At 44.9% G+C, this 22,488-nt stretch overlaps 1 protein-coding gene across 6 annotated transcripts in view; it reads right to left on the reverse strand.

The window, feature by feature from the left end:
• RHOT1 (ras homolog family member T1) overlaps nucleotides 1-22,488 on the reverse strand; it is a 92,168-nt gene that overhangs the window by 33,881 nt on the left and 35,799 nt on the right. For all 6 annotated transcript variants that reach the window (XM_062174978.1, XM_062174980.1, XM_062174981.1 and 3 more), the window contains exons 7-11: nucleotides 15,819-15,927; nucleotides 15,066-15,167; nucleotides 5,162-5,260; nucleotides 4,686-4,794; nucleotides 1,643-1,763 (exon numbers count right to left, since the gene is read on the reverse strand). In XM_062174978.1, coding sequence (XP_062030962.1) covers nucleotides 1,643-1,763; nucleotides 4,686-4,794; nucleotides 5,162-5,260; nucleotides 15,066-15,167; nucleotides 15,819-15,927 — 540 coding nt within the window. The remainder of the gene's footprint in view (nucleotides 1-1,642; nucleotides 1,764-4,685; nucleotides 4,795-5,161; nucleotides 5,261-15,065; nucleotides 15,168-15,818; nucleotides 15,928-22,488) is intronic.

Raw genomic sequence — 22,488 nt, forward strand, 5'->3', positions numbered from 1 at the left:
AGATGGCCCAAGTGCTTGGGCCCCTGCACCCGCGTGGGAGACCCGGAAGAAGCTCCTGGCTCCTGGCTTTGGATCAACTCAGCTCTGGCCGTTGCAGTCATTTGGGGAGTGAACCAGTGAATGGAAGATCTCTCTCTTTCTATCTCTACCTCTCTCTATAACTCTGTCTTTCAAATAAATAAAATAAATCTTTAAACAAAATAAATAAATAAATTAGCGTGCAATCAGGGCTGGCCTCATGGTGCAGCAGCTTAAGCTGACATTTGCAATGCCAGCATCCCATATGAGCACCAGTTTCAGTCTTGGCTGCTCCACTTCCAATCCAACTCCCTGCTTATGTGCTTGGGAAAGCAGCAGAGGATGGCTCAAGGGCTTGGGCTGCTGCACTCATGTGAGAGACATGGATAAAGCCCCTAGCTTTTGGCTTCAGCCTGGCCATTGCAGCCATCTGGAGAGTGAACCAGTGGATGGAAGATTGATCTCTCTCCCTTTCTTCCTCTCTCTTTGTAACTCTGCCTTTCAAATAAATAAAATAAATCTTTTTAAAAATACACAAGCATTGGGCCGGCACCATGGCTCACTAGGCTAATCCTCTGCCTGCGGTGCCAGCAAACCAGGTTCTAGATCTGGTCGGGGTGCTGGATTCTGTCCCGGTTGCCCCTCTTCCAGGCCAGCTCTCTGCTGTGGCCCGGGAGTGCAGTGGAGATGGCCCAAGTCCTTGGGCCCTGCACCCACATGGCAGACCAGGAGAGGCACCTGGCTCCTGGCTTTGGATCAGCGCAATGCCCCGGCCACAGTGCGCTGGCCACGGCAGCCATTGGAGGGTGAACCAACAGCAAAAGGAAGACCTTTCTCTCTGTCTTTCTCTCTCACTGTCTACTCTGCCTGTCAAAAATATATATATATAGAAGCATTATATGTTAATAAAAAGTATGTGTGTGTGTGTGTGTGTTTCTTGTTACCTCTGAAAAGCCAACTTTCTTCGACCACAGAAGAAAAAACCTGAGACAAAACAGTCTCCTATTTAGGGGTGGCACTGGGTTCACTTTTATACAAATAGAACCTAAACATAAATATTATCAAAGGAAAATAACCAAAAAGAGACCAGTTGTTTAGGAAAAACAATTTATCCTGAGCTATTAAGAATCTTTGTAGAGAAGACCTGATAAGAGTAAAGAAAAATGCCTACCAACATATCTCTGATCTCCTAACCACAAAACCAAGATTGTCCAGCATGTTTTTCCCTCCTCCCTCGAATAACAAAGTATATTCCTGCATAATCTCAACGAGAAGAGGGAAAGTTTGAGCCATGCTATAAATCACTGGCTGTCAACTGGTGACAATTTTGCTTCTGAGGGGATATGAGGCAACTTCCGGAGACATTTTTGGTTGTCAAAACCAGGGGAGGAAGTGTCACTGGCAAATAAGGATGGTCTAAATACCCTATAATGCACAGGACAGGTGCTACAACACATAATTATCTGATCTAAAATTTGCATAGTACCAAGGTTGAGAAATCTTGATACAAAACCGTTTTAATTCTAAATTATTCCTGAGTAGCTTGAGGCCTACCTATTTATGAGCTAAATCATACTTAAAAAGAATTGCCAAGGAAATCAATTAGAAAACCAAAGGTACATACAGGGGGAATAAATACTCAGGTGTCAAATCCAGATCATCGTCATAACCAAATCGTCGAAGCACAGTCCAAGTAGTTTCATGTCTCCCTCTCTGGATAAAAAGTGTGTGTAAAAAGAGAAAACCTGAAATAAAGTCAGTTGGTAAATACAACTGATAGGAAAAAGGGTACAGAATCACATGGGGGAAAAGCATACAACACACAACGGCAGGAGCCAAATTTGTGAACATACATAGACTATTTTTGCATAGCTAAGGTCAAAATAAAATTCTCAAGTGTCTCAATGAAACACAGCTCATTTTAGAGCTGTTTCACATACACACCATGTTCCACAAGGGAAAGCAGTGGATGAGGCCAAAATTACATCTCAAGGAATACAATCACCTTCACAAAGTTGCCTGAGATAAGCACAGAAAAATGTTTTACAGAGGCCAGCACTGTGGTATACCAGGTACACCATAGGGTACATCCCATATGGCCGCCGGTTCAAGTCCTAACTACTCTACTTCCAGTCCAGCTCCCTGTTAATGGTCTGAGAAAGCAGTAAAGGATGGCCCTAGTGCTTGGGCCCCTGTACCCATGCGGGAGACCTGGAGGAGGCTCCTGGTTCCTGGTCCTGGCTTGAGATCAGTCCAGCTGTTGTGGCCATTTGGAAAGTGAGCCAGCAACTAGAAGATCTTGTGTTCGCTCTCTGCCTCTCTCCTTCTCTCTCCTTCTCTCTCTCTCTGTAACTCTACCTTTCAAATAAATAAATAAATCTTAAAAAAAAAAAAAGTTTCACAGATCTTTGAGCTTATTTCTATAATGGAAAAATTCTGCTTTTCAATTTCACTTTTTATTATACTATATATAAGGGTATTTCAAAAAGGTCATAAACTACACATGGATCGTAAAAAAAATGTTTTCTAACTTTTAAATGTAAATTTCCAAAGTACAGCTTATGGATTACAATGGCTTCCACCCCATAACTTCCCTCCCACCCGCAACCCTCCCATCTCCCGCTCCCTCTCCCATTCCATTCACATCAAGATTCATTTTCAATTCTCTTTATATATAGAAGATCAATTTAGTATATGTTAAGTAAAGATTTCAACAGTTTGCACCCACACAGAAACACAAAGTGTAAAATGCTGTTTGAGTACTAGTTATAGCATTAATTCACATTGTACAACACATTAAGGACAGAGATCCTACATGAGGAGTAAGTGCACAGTGACTACTATTGTTGACTTAACAACTGACACTCTTGTTTATGGTGTCAGTAATCACCCTAGGGTCTTGTCATGAGTTGCCAAGGCTATGGAAGCCTTTTGAGTTCGCCAACTCCGATCTTATTTAGACAAGGTCATAGTCAAAGTGGAAGTTCTCCCTTCAGAGAAAGGTACCTCCTTCTTTGATGGTCCATTCTTTCCACTGGGATCTCACCCGCAGGGATTTTTTTTTTTTTTTTTTTTTTTGACAGGCAGAGTGGACAGTGAGAGAGAGAGAGAGACAGAGAGAAAGGTCTTCCTTTGCCGTTGGTTCACCCTCTAATGGCCGCCGCTGCGGGCGGCGCACCGCGCTGTTCCGATGGCAGGAGCCAGGTGCTTCTCCTGGTCTCCCATGGGGTGCAGAGCCCAAACACTTGGGCCATCCTCCACTGCACTCCCTGGCCACAGCAGAGAGCTGGCCTGGAAGAGGGGCAACCGGGACAGGATCGGTGCCCCGACCGGGACTAGAACCCGGTGTGCCGGCGCCGTAAGGCGGAGGATTAGCCTACTGAGCCACTGCACCGGCTTTTTTTTTTTTTTTGACAGGCAGAGTAGATAGTGAGAGAGAGAGAGACAGAGAGAAAGGTCTTCCTTTTTGCCCTTGGTTCACCCTCCAATGGCCACTGCGGCCGGCGCATCTCACTGATCCGATGGCAGGAGCCAGGTGCTTCTCCTGGTTTCCCATGCGGGTGCAGGGCCCAAGCACTTGGGCCATCCTCCACTGCCTTCCCGGGCCATAGCAGAGAGCTGGCCTGGAAAAGGGGCAACCGGGATAGAATCCAGTGCCCCAACCGGGACTAGAACCCGGTGTGCTGGCGCCACAAGGCGGAGGATTAGCCTGTTAAGCCACGGTGCCAGCCTGAGATCTTTCATGTAGGTGTTTTTTTGTTTGTTTACTTGTTTTTGCCAGAGTGTCTTGGCTTTTCATGCCTAAAATACTCTCATGGGCTCTTCAGCCAGATCCAAATGCCTTCAGGGATAATTCTGAGGCCAGAATTTTGCACCAAAATTATCTTTTTTTTTTTTTTTTTTTTTTTTTTTGACAGGCAGAGTGGATAGTGAGAGAGAGAGACAGAGAGAAAGGTCTTCCTTTGCTGTTGGTTCACCCTCCAATGGCCGCCGCGGCCAGTGTGCTGCGGCCGGCATATCCCGCTGATCCAATGGCAGGAGCCAGGTGCTTCTCCTGGTCTCCCATGGGGTGCAGGGCCCAAGCACTTAGGCCATCCTCCACTGCACTCCCGGGCCACAGCAGAGAGCTGGCCTGGAAGAGGGGCAACCGGGACAGAATCCAGAGCCCCGACCGGGACTAGAACCCGGTGTGCCAGCACCGCAAGGCGGAGGATTAGCCTATTGAGCCGTGTTGCTGGCCAAAATTATCTTTTTAATGCTATTGCCAGAAATTTTTTGAAGTATCCTTATATATTCAATGAGAACATTCTACATTTGGTAAATTTAACTTGTAGACAAAATTTCCTAGAAGTGATTTTTATTTAAAGGCTGCTTACGGGCAGGAAGAATTTTAATATAAATTTGTTCCACATATCTCTTTCCCTCAGGTGGATCTACATCTCTGAGATCCAACCAATTTCCTTACCTCAAATTAATTCTGACAGTAATATGATAATCCCCACCAATGGCTTATTTCCTACAACTGTTAAAGATCCAAGTCAAATTTTAGGTGTAACAGTAAATACTAGCATTCCCATGAAATATGAATAATTCTATAAAGACTTTCACCTGCTGCCAAATTTTGAAAATACTAAGTTCAAAAATGGGGGAAAACACCATTCTCTCACCTTTGAGTGTCAATCCACTGTCAGCCACACCATCACTTATATGTTTTCTGACTACATTCTTGACATCTTCCAGTGCTTGAGGAGCTAATGGAGTGTTGAAACAAATTCTCTAACAAAAAAAAAAAAAAAAAAGTTTAAAAACACACTAGCATCAAAACCTCAGATAATTTAAAACAATGTACAAAGCAACATAAAAAAGAAGGGTTGCAATCAAAAGATAAAACCTAAATCAGGATAGTCTGCACTTTGTATTAACTCAGCCTTCAAGTCATCCTTAATACATTCATTGTATATCATGAAATGAAGCTATCAGAGTTCCGTCAATTCTTAGACTTACATCACTTGATGTGAAAGACAGTGTTTATATGAAGAGATACACGTTTCTCAATGTGCTGCTTAAGCTAGTACACTTTCCATAGTTTTTATCAACAAAGGAAGACAAAGATCTGCCATCAAGTGAAACAAAATACAGCTACCTGAAAGAAGTTGAGTTCAGCATCATTCAGAGTGCCATCATTATCCTGATCAGATATTTTAAATATACGAGTAAGGGCTTTTATGCAGGCTGGTTTCATCTGTAAATCATTTAAAAAAAAAACACACAAATAACTAGTTGAATTAAAATACGATTTTCATAAGTAATGCTGGGAATAATTCTGATTGTTTTCACATAACATCAAATACAACCAACAAGAAAAATGATCTAAAGCAAAGCCATTTGCTTTTATACTAAAGCCTTTTTAAGTAAATGAGGCAATATTTACTTGGACTGATACCTGAAAATGATCAAACCCTCTTCTCATGACTCTGAGGATAAAAAGGAACTTCATCCCGAGGAGAGATTCATGCTTTCAGTTACACAAAAAAAGAACTATTTGTTTATTTATATCCTCCTCCTCATTCCATAAAGAATTTGAGCTGACTTACTTAAAGCACTAAGAGCCTTCCTCCCCAGCTTCTGAATATGGCCAAAGACTTTCTGGTAACAGTTTTTATCTGTGCTAATTCACAAACAGATGGTGAAATATCACTGGTTATTAGCTGTGAAGGACATTTACTAACTTATTTTAAGCATTATTTACAATAAACAAAAGACCCTGACTTTTGTGACTCTAAACCTTTTGGAAGTAACACTGCTGGAAATATATTTTGACAGCTCCCTTAATTTTTGTCCTAGAATTTAGATTGGGTAGAATAATTGTTTGTTTAAAAATAAGGCCCACATGCTTCTAGTCTGTCAAGAACTCTGAGAAGAAAATGAAACTTTCAGGAAGACCTTTGAACTTTGTTTCAACTCAGAAACAAATTTCTTGTAAAGCCATCAGAATCAGAGAGATGAGATGGCAAGGTGAAGAAATGTGTACTTGTTAGCTTATGACCTGAGTCATATAGCTACCCCAAGCAAAATGGTAAGGGTGACAGCATTGATCATGCTATCAAGTTCAAACACAGAAAATAAATTACTTAAAAAGGAGGAAAGTAGGGGTGGACCCTGTAGTGCAGCAAGTTAAGCTACCATTTTTGACACCCCGGTCCCATGTCAGGGTGCCTGCTTCAAGTCCTGGCTACTCTGTTTCCAATCCAACTGCATGGCAGGCAGCAGATGATGGCCCATGTGTTTGAGTTCCTGCCACCCACCTGGGAGACCAGGATGGGAGTTCTTGGCTCCTGGATACAGCCTGGAACAGCCTTTGCTGTCATGGACGTTTGGAAAGTAAGCCAGTGGATAGGAGAATGCTATCTCTATACCTCTCCTCTCTGTCATTCTGCCTTCCAAATAAATAAATCTTTTTAAAATTATGAAAGCATTATCATCTAAATATATACAGATACCTAACTTTTTTATTTTAAACAGGGTCTCTCCAAGAGCAATTTGATGTACTGCGAAAAAGACAACACATAAAATATAAAGACATTAGAGGGAAATGAGAAAGTAAGCCAAACACTGGGTTGGGCTTCCTTTGTAAGAGTACTAATCAGGCTGGCGCCATGGCTTAACAGGCTAATCCTCTGCCTTGCGGCGCCGGCACACCGGGTTCTAGTCCTGGTTGGGGCGCCAGATTCTATGCCAGTTGCCCCTCTTCCAGGCCAGCTCTCTGCTATGGCCCGGGAAGGCAGTGGAGGATGGCCCAAGTCCTTGGGCCCTGCACCTGCATGGGAGACCAGGAGAAGCACCTGGCTCCTGGCTTCGGATCAGCGAGATGCGCCGGCCGCAGCGGCCATTGGAGGGTGAACCAATGGCAAAAAGGAAGACCTTTCTCTCTCTCTCTCTGTCTCTCTCTCTCACTATCCACTCTGCCTGTCAAAAAAAAAAAAAAGTACTAATCAACTCTATATAATCTATAACAGTTACTATCATGAGTGACTCAGTTTTTATTTTACTTTATTTTTTAAATGTTTGCTTATTTTCATCTACTTGAAAGGCAGAGTAAGAGCAAGAGAGCAAAAGAGTGAGGAAGAGAGAGAGATCTTTCATGCTGGTTCACTCCCCAAATGCATGCAACACTAGAGCTACATAGGGCTAAAACCAGGAGCCAGGAACTCCATTCATGTCTCCCACATGGTAAAAAAGATTCCAACCACTTGAGCCATCATCTACCATCTCCCAGGGTGTACATTAGCAGGAATCTGGACTGGAAGCAGAGCAGCCAGGTCTTAGACTGGTACCCCAATATGGGATGTGAGTATCACAAGTGGTAGCTTAACCTGTTGCCCACAACACCTGCCCCTGAGGACTTATTTTTTTTTAATAATCTATGGTAAGATACTGCCTCTAGAAATGTGATCCTTCTATTATAGATTCAAGATTAATAAGGATTAAATTGTTTTCTTTACTTCCTTTTAAAAAAATGCTATAGAACATCTAAATATTTCCAAAAGTAACAGCAGTTAGAATAATATACTAGGGGCCGGTGCTGTGGTGCAGCGGGCTAACGCCCTGGACTGAAATGCCAGAATCCCATATGGGCACCGGTTCAAGTCCCAGCTGCTCCACTTCCTATCCAGCTCTCTGATGTGGCCTGGTAAAGCAGTGGAGGATGAGCGAAATCCTTGGGCCCCTGCACCCATGTGGGAGACCCAGAAGAAACTCCTGGCTCTTGGCTTCGGATCGGTGCAGTTCCAGCCACTGCAGCCAATTGGGGAGTGAACCAGTGGATAGAAGATCTCTCTCTCTTCTCTCTGCCTCTCCTTCTCTCTCTGTGTAACTTTTTCAAGTAAATAAATCTTTAAAAAAATGATATCCTAAACAGAACCCAAAAATAAAATTTTTGGGCCGGCGTCGTGGCTCAACAGGCTAATCCTCCGCCTTGCGGCGCCGGCACACCGGGTTCTAGTCCCGGTCGGGGCACCGATCCTGTCCCGGTTGCCCCTCTTCCAGGCCAGCTCTCTGCTGTGGCCAGGGAGTGCAGTGGAGGATGGCCCAAGTCCTTGGGCCCTGCACCCCATGGGAGACCAGGAGAAGCACCTGGCTCCTGCCATCGGAACAGCGCGGTGCGCCGGCCGCAGCGCGCTACCGCGGCGGCCATTGGAGGGTGAACCAACGGCAAAAAGGAAGACCTTTCTCTCTGTCTCTCTCTCACTGTCCACTCTGCCTGTCAAAGAATAAAAATAAATAAATAAATAAATAAATAAATAAATAAATAAAATTTTTGGGTGGTAAGTGATTTTCGTTAATTGAAAAAATAGTACTTTGTAGGGGTATTAGGCACAAAGTCTAATAGGTTGCCTGGGATGCCTGCATCTCATATCAGTGCTGACAATCCAGCCCTGGCCCTGTACCTGCTAATGTGCACCGTGGGAGGCAGCAAAGCTGGCTCAAGGAGCTGAGTCCCTGCCACCCATGTGGAAGACCCAAACTGAGTTCCTGGCTTCTGGCTTCAGCCTGGCCCAGCTACAAAAGTTGTAGGTATACAAGGAATAACCCGGGAGATGGGAGATTTTTCTCTCTCTCTCTTTTGGTCTCTCTCTCTCTCTCTCTCTCTCTACCTCTCTCTGTAACTTTTTCAAATAAATTTTAAAAATCTTTTAAAAAAAAAAAGATAAATGGTGATATATTTTTCATTAAAATTGAAAATGTATCAGAAGCTAAATTGCTCTAAGGTATTCGGTTAAATACCGAATATTTAAATACTTATCACCTTAAAATACAACACCAAAAAATGACTACTTTCTCTTTTTTTTTAATAGAGAGAGACAGAGAAAAAAGTCTTGCTTCCATTGGTTCACCCCCCCAAATGGGCGCCACGGCCGGCGCATTGCGCTGATCCAAAGCCAGGAGCCAGGTGCTTCCTCCTGGTCTCCCACGCCGGTGCAGGGAAAGTAGTCATTTTTGGCCGGCACCACAGCTCACTTGGCTAATCCTCTGCCGGCGGTGCCAGCACCCCAAGTTCTAGTCCCAGTCGGGGCACCAGGTTCTGTACCGGTTGCTCCTCTTCCAGTCCAGCTCTCTGCTGTGGCCCGGGAAGGCAGTGGAAGATGGCCCAAGTGCTTAGGCCTGCACCCGCATGGGAGACCAGGAGGAAGCACCTGGCTCCTGGCTTTGGATCAGTGCAGTGCACGGGCCATGGCGCCCATTTTGGGGGGTGAACCAATGGAAGAAAGACCTTTCTCTCTGTCGCTCTCTCACTGTCTAACTCTGCCTGTCAAAAAAATTATATCTCAATGAAGTAGGAAATTTTAATACTATTAAATTAAAATATTTTGTATTTGAGTCATTTAAACCCTCCCATAAACATTCTGAGAATTTTCTTTGTTTGGCAAACAGAATAATGTGGGTCACACAGAATGACTCATCACTGGAAACACATTTACAGTTCAGGTTCTACTGCTGTAGAAATCAACTACTCTGGTATAAGCTTAGACTCCAAGCTTGTACATGTCTAAAACACAATACAGTCTGAAAGTTGAAAACATCACAATCAGGCAGGACCACTCAAGAAATGAACAACAGATGGTAGAAGGTGTCCTACTCTTGTGGGACTGGGAGGGGCCGGGGGATTAGCAGATTAGCAGAACTAATAATAGGTCTGAGAACAAAACAGCAATTAAAGAATTGAGAGCAAACTAATAGGGGGATTTAGTGCGCCACTAATTATGCCTCAGAGGTAACCTCTGTAACACAAGATTATAATCCAAATTTCATAAAATCTATGGACAGAATCAGAATAGAATTTTTTTTTTTTTTTGGACAGGCAGAGTGGACAGTAGAGGGAGACAGAGAGAAAGGTCTTCCTTTTTGCCATTGGTTCACCCTCCAATGGCCGCAGCGGTAGGTGCGCTGCGGCCGGCGCACTGTGCTGATCCAATGGCAGGAGCCAGGTGCTTCTCCTGGTCTCGCATGGGGTGCTGGGCCCAAGAACTTGAGCCATCCTCCACTGCACTCCCTGGCCACAGCAGAGAGCTGGCCTGGAAGAGGGGCAACCGGGACAGGATCGGTGCCCCGACCGGGACTAGAACCTGGTGTGTTGGCGCCGCAAGGCGGAGGATTAGCCTGTTAAGCCAGGGCGCCGGCCTCTTTTTTTTTTTTTTTTTTTTTTTTTAAATAAATACACTAGGGTCAGGCACTGTGGCATATGGGTTAACACCCTGGCCTGAATCGCCGGCATCCCATATGGGCACTGGTTCGAGAACTGGCTGCTCCACTTCCCATCCAGCTCTCTGCTATGGCCTGAGAAAGCAGTGGAAGATGGCGCAAGTCCTTGGGTCCCTACACCCCTGTGGGAGACCCGGAAGAAACTCCTGGCTCCTGGCACAGTTCCAGCTGTTTCGGCCAATTCGGGAGTGAACCATCAGATGGAAGATCTCGCTCTCTCTCTCTCTGCCTCTGTTCTCTCTGTGTAATTCTGACTTTCAAATAAATAACTAAATAAATATTAAAAAATATACTAAGTGGCTATTATTATTAGACAAATCTGGGAAATACTAAAAGTTAGAAACAAGGACGCAATTAAGGAGTATTAAATCAGGAATAAGGAAGAGCAAACCAGAGTCAGAATTAGGAATTACTCAGATAATTTACTTATGCCAAGGGTTGGCACTATTTTTTGAAAAGATCCACATAGTAAATATTTTAGGCTCTGGGACTAGCAGGCAAAATCCGGGATATCGTGTAGGTATTAAATAGCAAGGTGAAATCAAATTTCCACAAAATTCTATTAATGAAATTCAAAATATAACAATAACAGGATAATTTTTGCTATACAGAGATACAAAAGAGAAGAATGAAATTCTTTTTGGAGTGATATTTTGCTTAACTGGAATTCAACATTAGTGCTCACTAACAATGGTCATTGCAAATGGTCACATATTAATGCTCATCTGTAATGAAGTTTTACATGTTTCATTTTGAAAATGTCTTTTTTGCACAAATACATGTGTAACGTTCAATTCTGATACACATCCACAAATGTGATTTCAGCTGAGCAAGTTCATTACCTGGAAGGCATTTATAGAATTACATTAGATTCTTTGTTAGCATGTCACTGCAGTGCAGAATAATCAGTTTTTTGTTTTTGTTTTTTTGACAGGCAGAGTTAGTGAGAGTGAGAGTGAGAGTGAGAGTGAGAGTGAGAGAGAGAGAGAGAGAGAGAGAGAGAGAGAGAGAGAGAGAGAGAAAGGTCTTCCTTCCGTTGGTTCACCCCCCAAATGGCCGCTACAGCTGGCGTGCTGTGCCGATCTGAAGCCAGGAGCCAGGTGCTTCCTCCTGGTCTCCCATGTGGGTGCAGGGCCCAAGGACTCGGGCCATCCTCCACTGCCTTCCCGGGCCACAGCAGAGAGCTGGACTGAAAGAGGAGCAACTGGGACTAGAATCCGGCGACCATATGGGATGCCGGTGCTGCAGGCAGAGGATTAACCAAGTGAGCCACGGCACCTGCCCTCTTTTCTTATTTTGGCATGAGGGCGCGTGCTGATAACAAATCATCAATGGTACAGGGATACGCGTGTTTCCTGGAATGCTCTCAATTCCTAGCTGTCAGTGTAACCAGGAAGTACACTGAGCAGAAATGAGAAGTGATGAGAGTACGACACAGGAGCTCTGCTGAAGTTACTCAAGTCTGCCTTTGCAGCAGAAAGCAGCCATAGACAAAACATAAACAAATGAGCACAGCTGTGAAATCATAAAGTTCTATTTATGGCATGATGATGTTTACAAAATTTAAATACAATTTTCACACATCACAAAATAGTATTCACTTTTTACCAATCATTCAGAAAATATAAAATGTAATTTAGGTATTCATAGGCTGTACCAAAACAGGCCAAATTCAATTCATAGGTCACCATTTTCCAACCACTATCCAATAACCATAAATTTTTCCTGAAATTAATATACAACTTATTTCTTAAAAACAACGCCTCAGGGCAGGCTCTGTGGTGTAGTGGGTTAAGCACCCACCTGCAACACCATTGTCCCATGTGGGCACTGGTTTGAGACCCAGCTGTTCCACTTCTAATCTAGCTCTCTCCTGATGGTCTGGGAAAGCAGAAATGGCCCCAGCGCTTGGGCCACTGCACCCATGTGGGAGACTCAGAGAAGTTCTTGGCTCCTGGCTTCAGATCGTCTCAGTTCCAGCTGTGGCAGCCATTTGGGGAGTGAACCAGTGGTTGGAAGACCTCTCTCTCTGTCTCTCCCTCTCTCTCTAACTCCGCCTCTCAAGTAAATAAATAAATCTTTTTAAAAAAATACCAGCTCAATCATAAAAAGATAAGCAACCGAAGTGAAACATGGGCAAATGATTTTGAATAAACATTCCTCCAAAGAAGATAAACAAGGGGGCCGGTGCCGTGGCTCACTTGACTAATGCTCCGCCTGTGGCGCCGGCATCCCATATGGGTGCCAGGTTCTAGTCCCGGTTGCTCCTCTTCCAGTCCAGCTCTCTGCTGTGGCCCGGGAAGGCAGTGGAGGATGGCCCAAGTGTTTGGACTCCTGCACCCACATGGGAGACCAGGAGGAAGCACCTGGCTCCTGGCTTCGGACTGGCGCAGTGCCAGCCGTAGCGGCCATTTGGGGAGTGAACCAACAGAAGGAAGACCTTTAACTCTGTCTCTCTCTCTCACTGTCTATGACTCTACCTGTCAAATAAAAAAAAAAAAGAAGATAAACAAATGGCCAAAAAAAAAAAAAAAAGAAGAAAAAAGTAACTTCAATAGCCATAAGGGAAATGCAAATCAAAACCACAATGAGATAGCCACAACAAACAAATAAAAACTAAGTAAAACAGGGTTTGGTATTGTGAGCAGTGGGTTAAACTGCCACTCGAGACACCCAAGTGCCTGGTTTGTGCTGGGGAAGCAGCAAACCATGGGTACTTGGGTTCCTGGCACCCATGTGTGAGACCTTGATGGTGCTCCTTACACCTGGCCTAACCCCAGCTACTAAAGCATTATGGAGATGAACAAGCAGATGGAGGGTCTCTCTCTCTCCCTCTCCCTTTTCTCTGTCACTCTGCCTTTTAAATAAATAATTTTTTTTTTAAAAAAGTTAATAAAGATTGCCGGCGCCGCGGCTCACTAGGCTAATCCTCCGCCTTGCGGCGCCGGCACACCGGGTTCTAGTCCCGGTCGGGGCACCGGTTCTGTCCCGGCTGCCCCTCTTCCAGGCCAGCTCTCTGCTGTGGCCAGGGAGTGCAGTGGAGGATGGCCCAAGTGCTTGGGTCCTGCACCCCATGGGAGACCAGGATAGGCACCTGGCTCCTGCCATCGGATCAGCGCGGTGCGCCGGCCGCAGCGCGCCAGCCACGGCGGCCATTGGAGGGTGAACCAACGGCAAAAGGAAGACCTTTCTCTCTGTCTCTCTCTCTCACTGTCCACTCTGCCTGTCAAAAAAATAAATAAATAAATAAATAAATAAAAAAGTTAATAAAGATTAGTGAAGATACAGAGAAATTGAAACCCTCATACATTGCTGGTGGAAACATAAAGTGGTCCAGTCACTGAGGAAAACAGCTTAGTGGTTCCTCGATAAGTTAAAGATAGAATTATCAGGTGACTCAGCAGTTCTCCAAAATATACAGTGAAAAGAACTGAAAGCCAGCATTCCAACAAACAGTCTGCAAGTGAACAAAGTAGACTATTCCTAATAGTCAAAGAATGGAAACAATCCAGATGTACATTAGCTGACGGGAAGATAGAAAAAAAAAAAAAAAAAAGTGTGGCACATCCAGGGTGGGACATTATTCAGAAATAAAAAGAAATAAAATACTGACACATTCTATAACATGGATGCATCTTGAAAAGATCATGTCAAGTGAAAAGGACCAGAAACAAAATGCCAAAGGTCGCTATGACTCTACTCTTTTGAAATGTCCAGAAGAGGCAAAGCCATAGAGAAAGAAAGTAGATTTGTGATTGCCACAAGAGAAAGTGTACAGGGAGTGACAGCAAATAGGTGTTGGGTTCCTTTTTGGACAATGAAATGTTCTACAGTTACATAGTGATTTTGCATAACCTGGTGAATATACTAAAAAAACTGATGGGTGAGTTATATGGTAAGTGAGGCATTTCTCAAAAAATTTCATTAGTTTTTTCAAAGTTTATGGCAAAATACTGTTAATTTTTTTATATTTCAGTGAGTATTCAAATTGTTACACGTTGCATACATGTTAAAAAATTACTTAATTTTTGTTCAAATGTGTTTTTTAAAAACAACTTTTATTTTTTAGTTATTTTATCTAGTCTTAAGGGGGAGAGAAAAGGAGAGATCTTCCACCCTACCTAAGTTTTTAAGGTCACAGATTTTACTTTAGCACCATAAGCAGACTTTTATCCAAGTGTTTGGACCTTTTTAGTTTGTTATTGCCAATTACTCTATTTGTTTTCAAGGTACTTCTTGAAATAGTATTTGATCTGGAAAATATTTTGAATATTTAATCTAACTATTAATAAAGAAAAATACCTAGATAAGGTACAACAAGCAACAAATCTACATGTTGGCTGTTTCATCTTTATAGAAATAATTTAGATGGGGCTGGCACAGCAGCATAGTGGGTAAAGCCACCTGTGGCGCCAGTATCCCTTGGGCACCGGTTCAAGTCCCAGCTGCTCCATTTCTGATCTGCCTCTCTACTGTGGCCTGGAAAAGCAGTACAAGATGGCCCAAGTTCTTGGGTCCCTGCACCATAGGGAGACCTGAAGAAGCTCCTGGCTCCTGGCTTTGGATCAGCAAAGCTCTGGCCATTGCAGCCTACTGGGGAGTGAACCAGTGGATGGAAGACCTCTTTCTCTCTCTGCCTCTTCTTCTCTCTCTGTGTAACTCTGACTTTCAAGTAAATAAATAAATCTTAAAAAAAAAAAAATACTGAAGAGACACTAAAACTCACTACTAAACAAGAGTTGTTTCTTATACATTCCAGTTCATATAAACACAGCTCGAGGGGTTACCTCTTTCTCCTCTGGACAGTACAAGGGCCCTGTTGGATGAAGAACAGCTTTCTGTGCATAATAAAAGAGCTCGGATATGTTCTTCAGGTTTTTTGCTGAACACTGAAAAAAAAAATTTTCATCTTTTTAAACTTGAGATTAATTTTGAGAGCTAAAAGCAATTTTTCAAATGAAAGCATATGCTAACAATATAATTCCCTGAAAAAAATGAAAACATGGGGGAGGTGCTGTGGCAGAGCAGGTAAAGCCACCATCTGCTGTGCCAGCATCCCCATATGGGCACCTGTTCAAGTCCTGGCTGCTCCACTTCCCATCCAGCTCTCTGCTATAGCCTGGGAAAGCAGTGGAAGATGGCCCAAATCATTGGGCCCATGCATATGCATGGGAGATCAGAAGAAGCTTCTGGCTCCTGGCTTCAGATCAGCCCAGCTCCAGGCATTGCAGCCATTTGGAGAGTGAACGTGCAGACAGAAGACCTCTCTCTCTGCCTCTGCCTCTCTGTAACCCTGCCTTCCAAATAAATAAATAAATCTGTAAAAAAAATGAAAATGCGTTTTTCTTTGTGGACATCATAATATAAATGTCCATAAACAGCTCAGAGACCAACTCCAAGTTCTCTATTTGGTGTACATGATATTATTTCACAACAAACAGGAAAATTATTCCATCCCACAAAATCCCCCACTGGCTCTGAACTTCAACTGAGTGAGAATTTACCAACAATAAATTTCCAAATCAAATAATGAGGCCTACCTCCACACAGGTTTCTATTTCTGTGTACTGATTCATAATAGGAAGGATGGTCTCCATACTACTATATTCCACCAGATCAGATTTGTTCCCAACCAAGATCAAAGGCAGCCTGTAATATATATGGCACATTGTAATAAGGAAGACAAAAGACATTAGGTTTGCATTTTAATATACATTATACCCCTCTTAACTAAAAAGATCTTCCCAACATAAACCTCCTACTACAGCCAGGCCAACCCCCCTAGATAGGAGGTTCCTTCATTCATTCAAACTACTAACTGAGCAACTATTATCAGCCACATAGTCTTCTAAGCATAAAAGACACAAAACAGAGACAGTTCCTCCCCATTCTATAGTGAAAAATGGAAAATGAATAATAAGCAAGTAAATAATTTCTAACTTGATAAGTGGTGTGAAGCAAATAGGAGGGCAAGAGATAGAGTAATAGGTGGGAGCTGATTACATACAGTCACCAGTGGGAAATCTCTCTGAGTGTGACATCTGAGCCAAGTATAGGATGGAATCTGCCGGGAACAGCTAGAGAAAGCTGGCCAGGAAGAAGGGACAGCACACGCAGAGGTCTCTAATTGAAGAAAAATCCTGGTGTGGTCAAAGTATAGGAAACACCAGAATGGCTGGAGAGTGTAGCGCACAGGGAGAGTATGAAACAGGATTGGAGCGATGATCAAAGGCCAGACACACAAGTTCATATAAGTTGTAGTAAAGAGCGTGAATTCTGTTGTTAGTGTAAAACGTGAAGTTAATGGGGCTGGCCCTGTGGCGCAGCGGGTAAAAGCCCTGGCCTGAAGCTCCGGAATCCCATATGGGTGCCGGTTCTGGTCTCGGCTGCTCCTCTTCCGATCCAGCTCTCTACTGTGGCCTGGGATAGCAGTGGAAGATGGCCCAAGTCCTTAGGCCCCAGCACCCACGTGGGAGACCCGGAGGAGGCTCCTGGCTCCTGGCCTCGGATCGGCGCAGCTCTGGCCTTTGCGGCCACCTGGGGAGTGAACCAGCGGATGGAAGACCTCTCTCTCTGTCTCTATGTCTCTCTGTAACTCTGTCATTCAAATAAACAAATCTTTTTTAAAAATTAGCATTTAGAAGTACAAATAGAAACAACTGATAAGTTAGATATGGAAACTGAGGGAAAGATAGAAATGAAATAAAACACAAGGGTACTTTGAAAAATTCACGGGAAAATGGAATTAAAAGATGGTTATTTTGGGGCAAAAATCCATTAATTATTTTCATTATCTTTTTTTTTTTTAATTTGACAGGTAGAGTCATAGACAGTGAGAGAGAGAGATAAAGGTTTTCCTTCCGTTGGTTCACTCCCCAAATGGCTACTGGGGCCGGCGCTGCGCTGATCCGAAGCCAGGAGCCAGGTGCTTCCTCCTGGTCTCCCATGTGGGTGCAGGGCCCAAACACTTGGGCCATTCTCCACTGCCCTCCGGGGCCACGGCAGAGAGTTGGACTGGAAGAGAGGCAGCCAGGACTAGAACCTGGCGCCCATATGGGATGCTGGTGCCGCAAGTGGAGGATTAACCAAGTGAGCCACGGCGCGGCCCCCTAACTTTTTTTTAAAAGGGGTATAGGTAAGGCCGGTGCCGTGGCTTAACAGGCTAATCCTCCACCTTGCAGCGCCGGCACACCGGGTTCTAATCCGGGTTGGGGTGCCGGATTCTATCCAGGTTGCTCCTCTTCCAGGCCAGCTCTCTGCTATGGCCCGGGAAGGCAGTGGAGGATGGCCCAAGTCCTTGGGCCCTGCACCTGCATGGGAGACCAGGAGAAGCACCTGGCTCCTGGGTTCGGATCAGCGTGATGCGCCGGCCACAGCGGCCATTGGAGGGTGAACCAAGGGCAAAAAGGAAGACCTTTCTCTCTGTCTCTCTCTCACTATCCACTCTGCCTATCAAAAAAAAAGGGGGGGGGGGGCATAGGTATGTCTTTTTCTTCCCAAAGATTTATTTATTTATTTTTAAGGACTTATGTATGTATTTTGAGAGGTCAAGTTACAGACAGAGAGGCAGAAACACAGAAAGAGGTCTTCCATGCCCTGGTTCACTCCCCAAATGGCCACAACTGTCATAGCTGAGCCGATCCAAAGCCAGGAGCCAGGAGTTTTTCCATGTCTTCCTTGTGGGTGCAGAGGCCCTAGGACTTGGGCCATCTTCCACTGCTTTCCCAAGGGCATTAGCAGGGAGCTGGATTGGAAGAGGAGTAGCTGGGACCCGAATTGGCACCCATTTGGGATGCTGGCACTGCAAGCAGCGGTTTAGCCCACTATCCACAGCACCAGCCCCATTTTATTTATTTTATTTGAAAGTTACATGGGGCCAGCACTCGGGAGTAACAGGTGACACCACCTCCTGCAGTGCCGGCATCCCATATGGGCACCAGTTCAAGCCCCACCTGCTCCATGTCCAATCCAGCTCACTGCTGTGGCCTGGGAAAGCAGTGGAAGATTGCCCAAGTGCTTGGGCCCCTGCACCCATGTGGGAGGCCAGGAAGAAACCCCTGGCTCCTGGCTTCAGACTGGCACGGCTTCAACCACTGTGGCTTATTGGGGAGTGAGCCAGGGCTGCGCCAGGAGCCTTGAGCCTCATCCGGGTCTCCCACATAGGTGCAGGGGACCAAACACTTGGGCCATCCTCTGCTGCCTTCCAGGTGCATTAGCAGAGTGCTAGATCAGAAGTAGAGCAGCTGGGACTCAAACCGGCACCCATAAGGATCCTGGCATTGTGGACTGTGGATTTACCTGCTACACCACAGCAATGGCCTCATGAACTTTTTTAAAATTTGATTTATTTATTTGAAAGGCAGATGGGGGTTGATGCTGTGGCACAGTGGGTTAAGCCACTGCCTGCAACATTGGCATCCCACATGAGTACTGGTTTGAGTCCCAGCTGCTCTACTTCTTTTTTATTTTTTTTTATTTTTTTGAAGATTTTATTTATTTGAGAGGTAGAGTTATAGATAATGAGAGAGAGACAGAGACAAAGGGAAAGGTCTTCCTTTGTTGGTTCACTCCCCAAATGGCTGCAATGGACAGAGCTATGCCGATCTGAAGCTAGGAGCCAGGTGCTTCTTCCCACTCTCCCACATGGGTGCAGGGGCCCAAGGACTTGGGGCCATCTTCTACTGCTTTCCCAGGCCATTGCAGAAAGCTGGATTGGAAGAAGAGCAGCCGGGACTAGAACCAGCACCCATATAGGATGCCGGAGCCACAGGCAGAGGATTAACTTACTGTGCCATGGCTCTGGCCCCAGCTCTACTTCTGATCCAGCTCCCTACTGATGCACCTGGGAAGACAGTGGAGGATGTTTCAAATGCTTGGGCTTCTGCACCTATATGGGAGACCCACATGAGGCTCCTGGCTCTTGACGTTGGCCTGATCCATCCCTGGTCATTGCAGGGCATTTGGGGAATGAACCAGTGGATGAAAGATATCTCTCTCTCTCTCTGTCCCTCCCTCTCTTCCTGTAACTCTGCTTTTCAAATAAAATAAATAAATCTTGGGGAAAAAAATGTCAGATTGACACAGAAGGACAGACAAGGATAGAAAGAGATCACTCCCCAAATGACAGCCAACAGTTGGGGCTGGGCCAGGCCAAAGCCAGGAGTCTGGAACTCCATCCAGGTCCCCCACTTGGGTAGTAAGTGTTCAAGTGCTTGGGCCATCTTTCACTGCCTTCCCAGGCTTAGCAGGGAGCTGGATAGGAAGCTATGCTGAGACTTGAACCAGTGATCCAATATGGGATGCTGATGTCACAGGTGCACATCACGGGTACCATTTCACCACAACGCCAGCCCCCACCATGAACTTTTTAAAGGTCTCACATATACATGGACTGCAAAATTTTTTTGCACCAAAATAATCCTATTTTTGCAATTTATTTCCCATACTTTAGTAAACAGGTTTTTGGCTAGACAAAATGAATGGATCTCCCAAGGCAGAGACAATTGAGAGGTTTTTGTTTTTGTTTTTTTCTTGGCAGGGGGCAGGTAGGGAACAAAGGATTTTGTTTTAGACAAATTAAATCTGACAGGCATATGGGGATATCGAAGTAGGGATATCAAAGAGGATCATCCTAGGTGAGAACTGGTGTTTATGAATTCTGCAAGAAAGCTTAGAGGGAAAGCAAATCATCTTGCTGGGACTACAGGATCCAGGGAAATACTTCCGAGCATTGAGTTTATTCCCTTTGTGAGACTGTTAATATTAACAGGACTGACCTACTAAATAACCCACAAACGGATTTCTAATGGAGCCAGGAGGACTTCCAAAAATGTAGTGGTTTAGAACCAAAGGTGTGCATCAAGAACCTACAGATTATAAAATCACAGGTTGAGATGAAGAAATGCATGTTTTTTATTTTATTTTTTTCTTTTTGACAGGCAGAGTGGACAGTGAGAGAGAGAGACAGAGAGAAAGGTCTTCCTTTTCCATTGGTTCACCCCTCAATGGCCGCTGTGGCCAGCGCACCGCGCTGATCCAAAGCCAGAAGCAAGGTGTCTCCTCCTGGTCTCCCATGCGGGTGCAGGACCCAAGGACTTGGGCCATCCCTCCACTGCACTCCCAGGCCACAGCAGAGAGCTGTACTGGAAGAGGAGCAACCGGGACTAGAACCCAGGGTGCTGGCACCACAGGTGGAGGATTAGCCTATTGAGCCGCGGCGCCGGCTGAAATGCATTTTTTTAAAATTATTTTACTTGGCCGGCGCCGTGGCTTAACAGGCTAATCCTCCGCCTTGCGGCGCCGGCACACCGGGTTCTAGTCCCAGTTGGGGCGCCGGATTCTATCCCGGTTGCCCCTTTTCCAGGCCAGCTCTCTGCTATGGCCCGGGAAGGCAGTGGAGGATGGCCCAAGTGCTTGGGCCCTGCACCCCATGGGAGACCAGAAGAAGCACCTGGCTCCTGGCTTCGGATCAGCGCGATGCGCTGGCCGCAGCGGCCATTGGAGGGTGAACCAAGGGCAAAAAGGAAGACCTTTCTCTCTGTCTCTCTCTCACTATCCACTCTGCCTGTCCAAAAAATATATATATATTTTACTTATTTATTTGAAAGGTAGTGTGAGAGAGAGGGAGAGACAGAGATACTCCATCCATTGGTTTACTACCCCAATGCCTACCACAGTCAGGGCTGCTCCAGGCCAAAGTCAGGAGCTCAAAACTCCATTCTGGTCTCCCATGTGGGTGGCAGAAACCCAAATAACTTGGGCCATCATCTGCTAACTCCCAGGCACAATGAGCAGGAAGCTGGATAGAAAGCTGAGGAGGAAGAGCCAGAACTTGAACTGGCACTTAACTTGCTGTATCACAGTGCCTGCCCCCTTAGCCATATAGTTTTGTAAGTGCCTCAGGCGACAGTCATGAGCTTCTCTGATTAAGCACCACTGTGGCAATGGTCCAAGAAAGTCCTAACAAAAATGTGTAACAAATATAAACTGAAGGCATGAGGGGAAAAGGAAACTGCAAAGTCCATATAATTAAAAAAAAAAAAAAATCACCTCAGAACAGTCAATAACATGAAAAATAAGTATACTCGTCTGAAGCAGGCAATTGGCCTAGTGGTTAAAATACCAGTTAAGATGCCAAGATCCGAGTGCCTGGGTTTGATTCCCAATGGGGGCTCCTGACTAGAGCTCCCTGCTAATGCAGACCCTGGGAGGCAGAGATCAGGGGTCAAGTTCCTGCCACTCATGTGGGAGATCAGCACTGAGTTCTGAGGCCACAGCAGTGGCAAGTATTTGGGGAGTAAAACAGCAGATGAGAGCTTTCTGTGCGTGTCTCTCTGCCTCTCAAATAAATAGAAAAATAAGTATTTTCATGAGTTTCAAGGAATGAAAAAATAGGGGCCAGTGGTTGGCATCCCATATCAGAGTGCCCATTTGAGTCTCAGCTGCTCTGTTTCCGTTCCAGCTCCCTGCTTAATGTGTCGGGAAGGCAGAAGGCAGCCCATGTACTTGGGCCTCTGCCATCCATGTGGGACACTAGGATGGAGTTCCTGGCTTCAGTCCACGTGTGTGTGTGTGTGTGTGTGTCTGTGCTGTGTCTTTCTCTGTCACTCTGACTTCAAATAAATAAATCTTTTTATTAAAAAAAAAAAAAAAGAAAGAAAGAAAAGGAAAAAACAAAAGTCCGGGGATAGGCTTATACATGATCATGAACCAAAGTCACACCTGAATGCTAAATTAGAACTTCAAGTAACAAAGACACTTCCAAATGGTACTAAAAGTGCCACCAAAAGAGCCACAGCATTTCAGGAAGCTATGATAGTAAGCCAAAACTGTTTAATTCAATGGCCCAAGGTGATGCTTGATGGATGGGATGCTGGCAAAAGTGCCTTCTCTGAAGAATCCCTCCAGGTAATGGCTCAGACTAGAGCAGGTATCAGCAATAAATGGGCATTGGAGCCTGCAAGTCAGCTCTGTCCAACACAACATACTATGATGATTGAAATGCTCTTTGCACTGTTACTGCTAACCAATAACACATGGATGATTGAGCCTTTGAAAGTTGACTGTCAGAGGGACTGAAATTTCAGTTGTTTGCAATTAAAGTTAAATTTCCACAACTGACTAAAAGTTGCTACACTGGACAACATGGCCCTAGAGGGTCATTCTTTTCTTTCTACTCTGTCACTAAGTCACCACAAAGTTTAAAACCAT

This window comes from Lepus europaeus, chromosome 18 (assembly GCF_033115175.1).
Source record: "Lepus europaeus isolate LE1 chromosome 18, mLepTim1.pri, whole genome shotgun sequence".
NCBI classification, from domain to species: domain Eukaryota; kingdom Metazoa; phylum Chordata; class Mammalia; order Lagomorpha; family Leporidae; genus Lepus; species Lepus europaeus.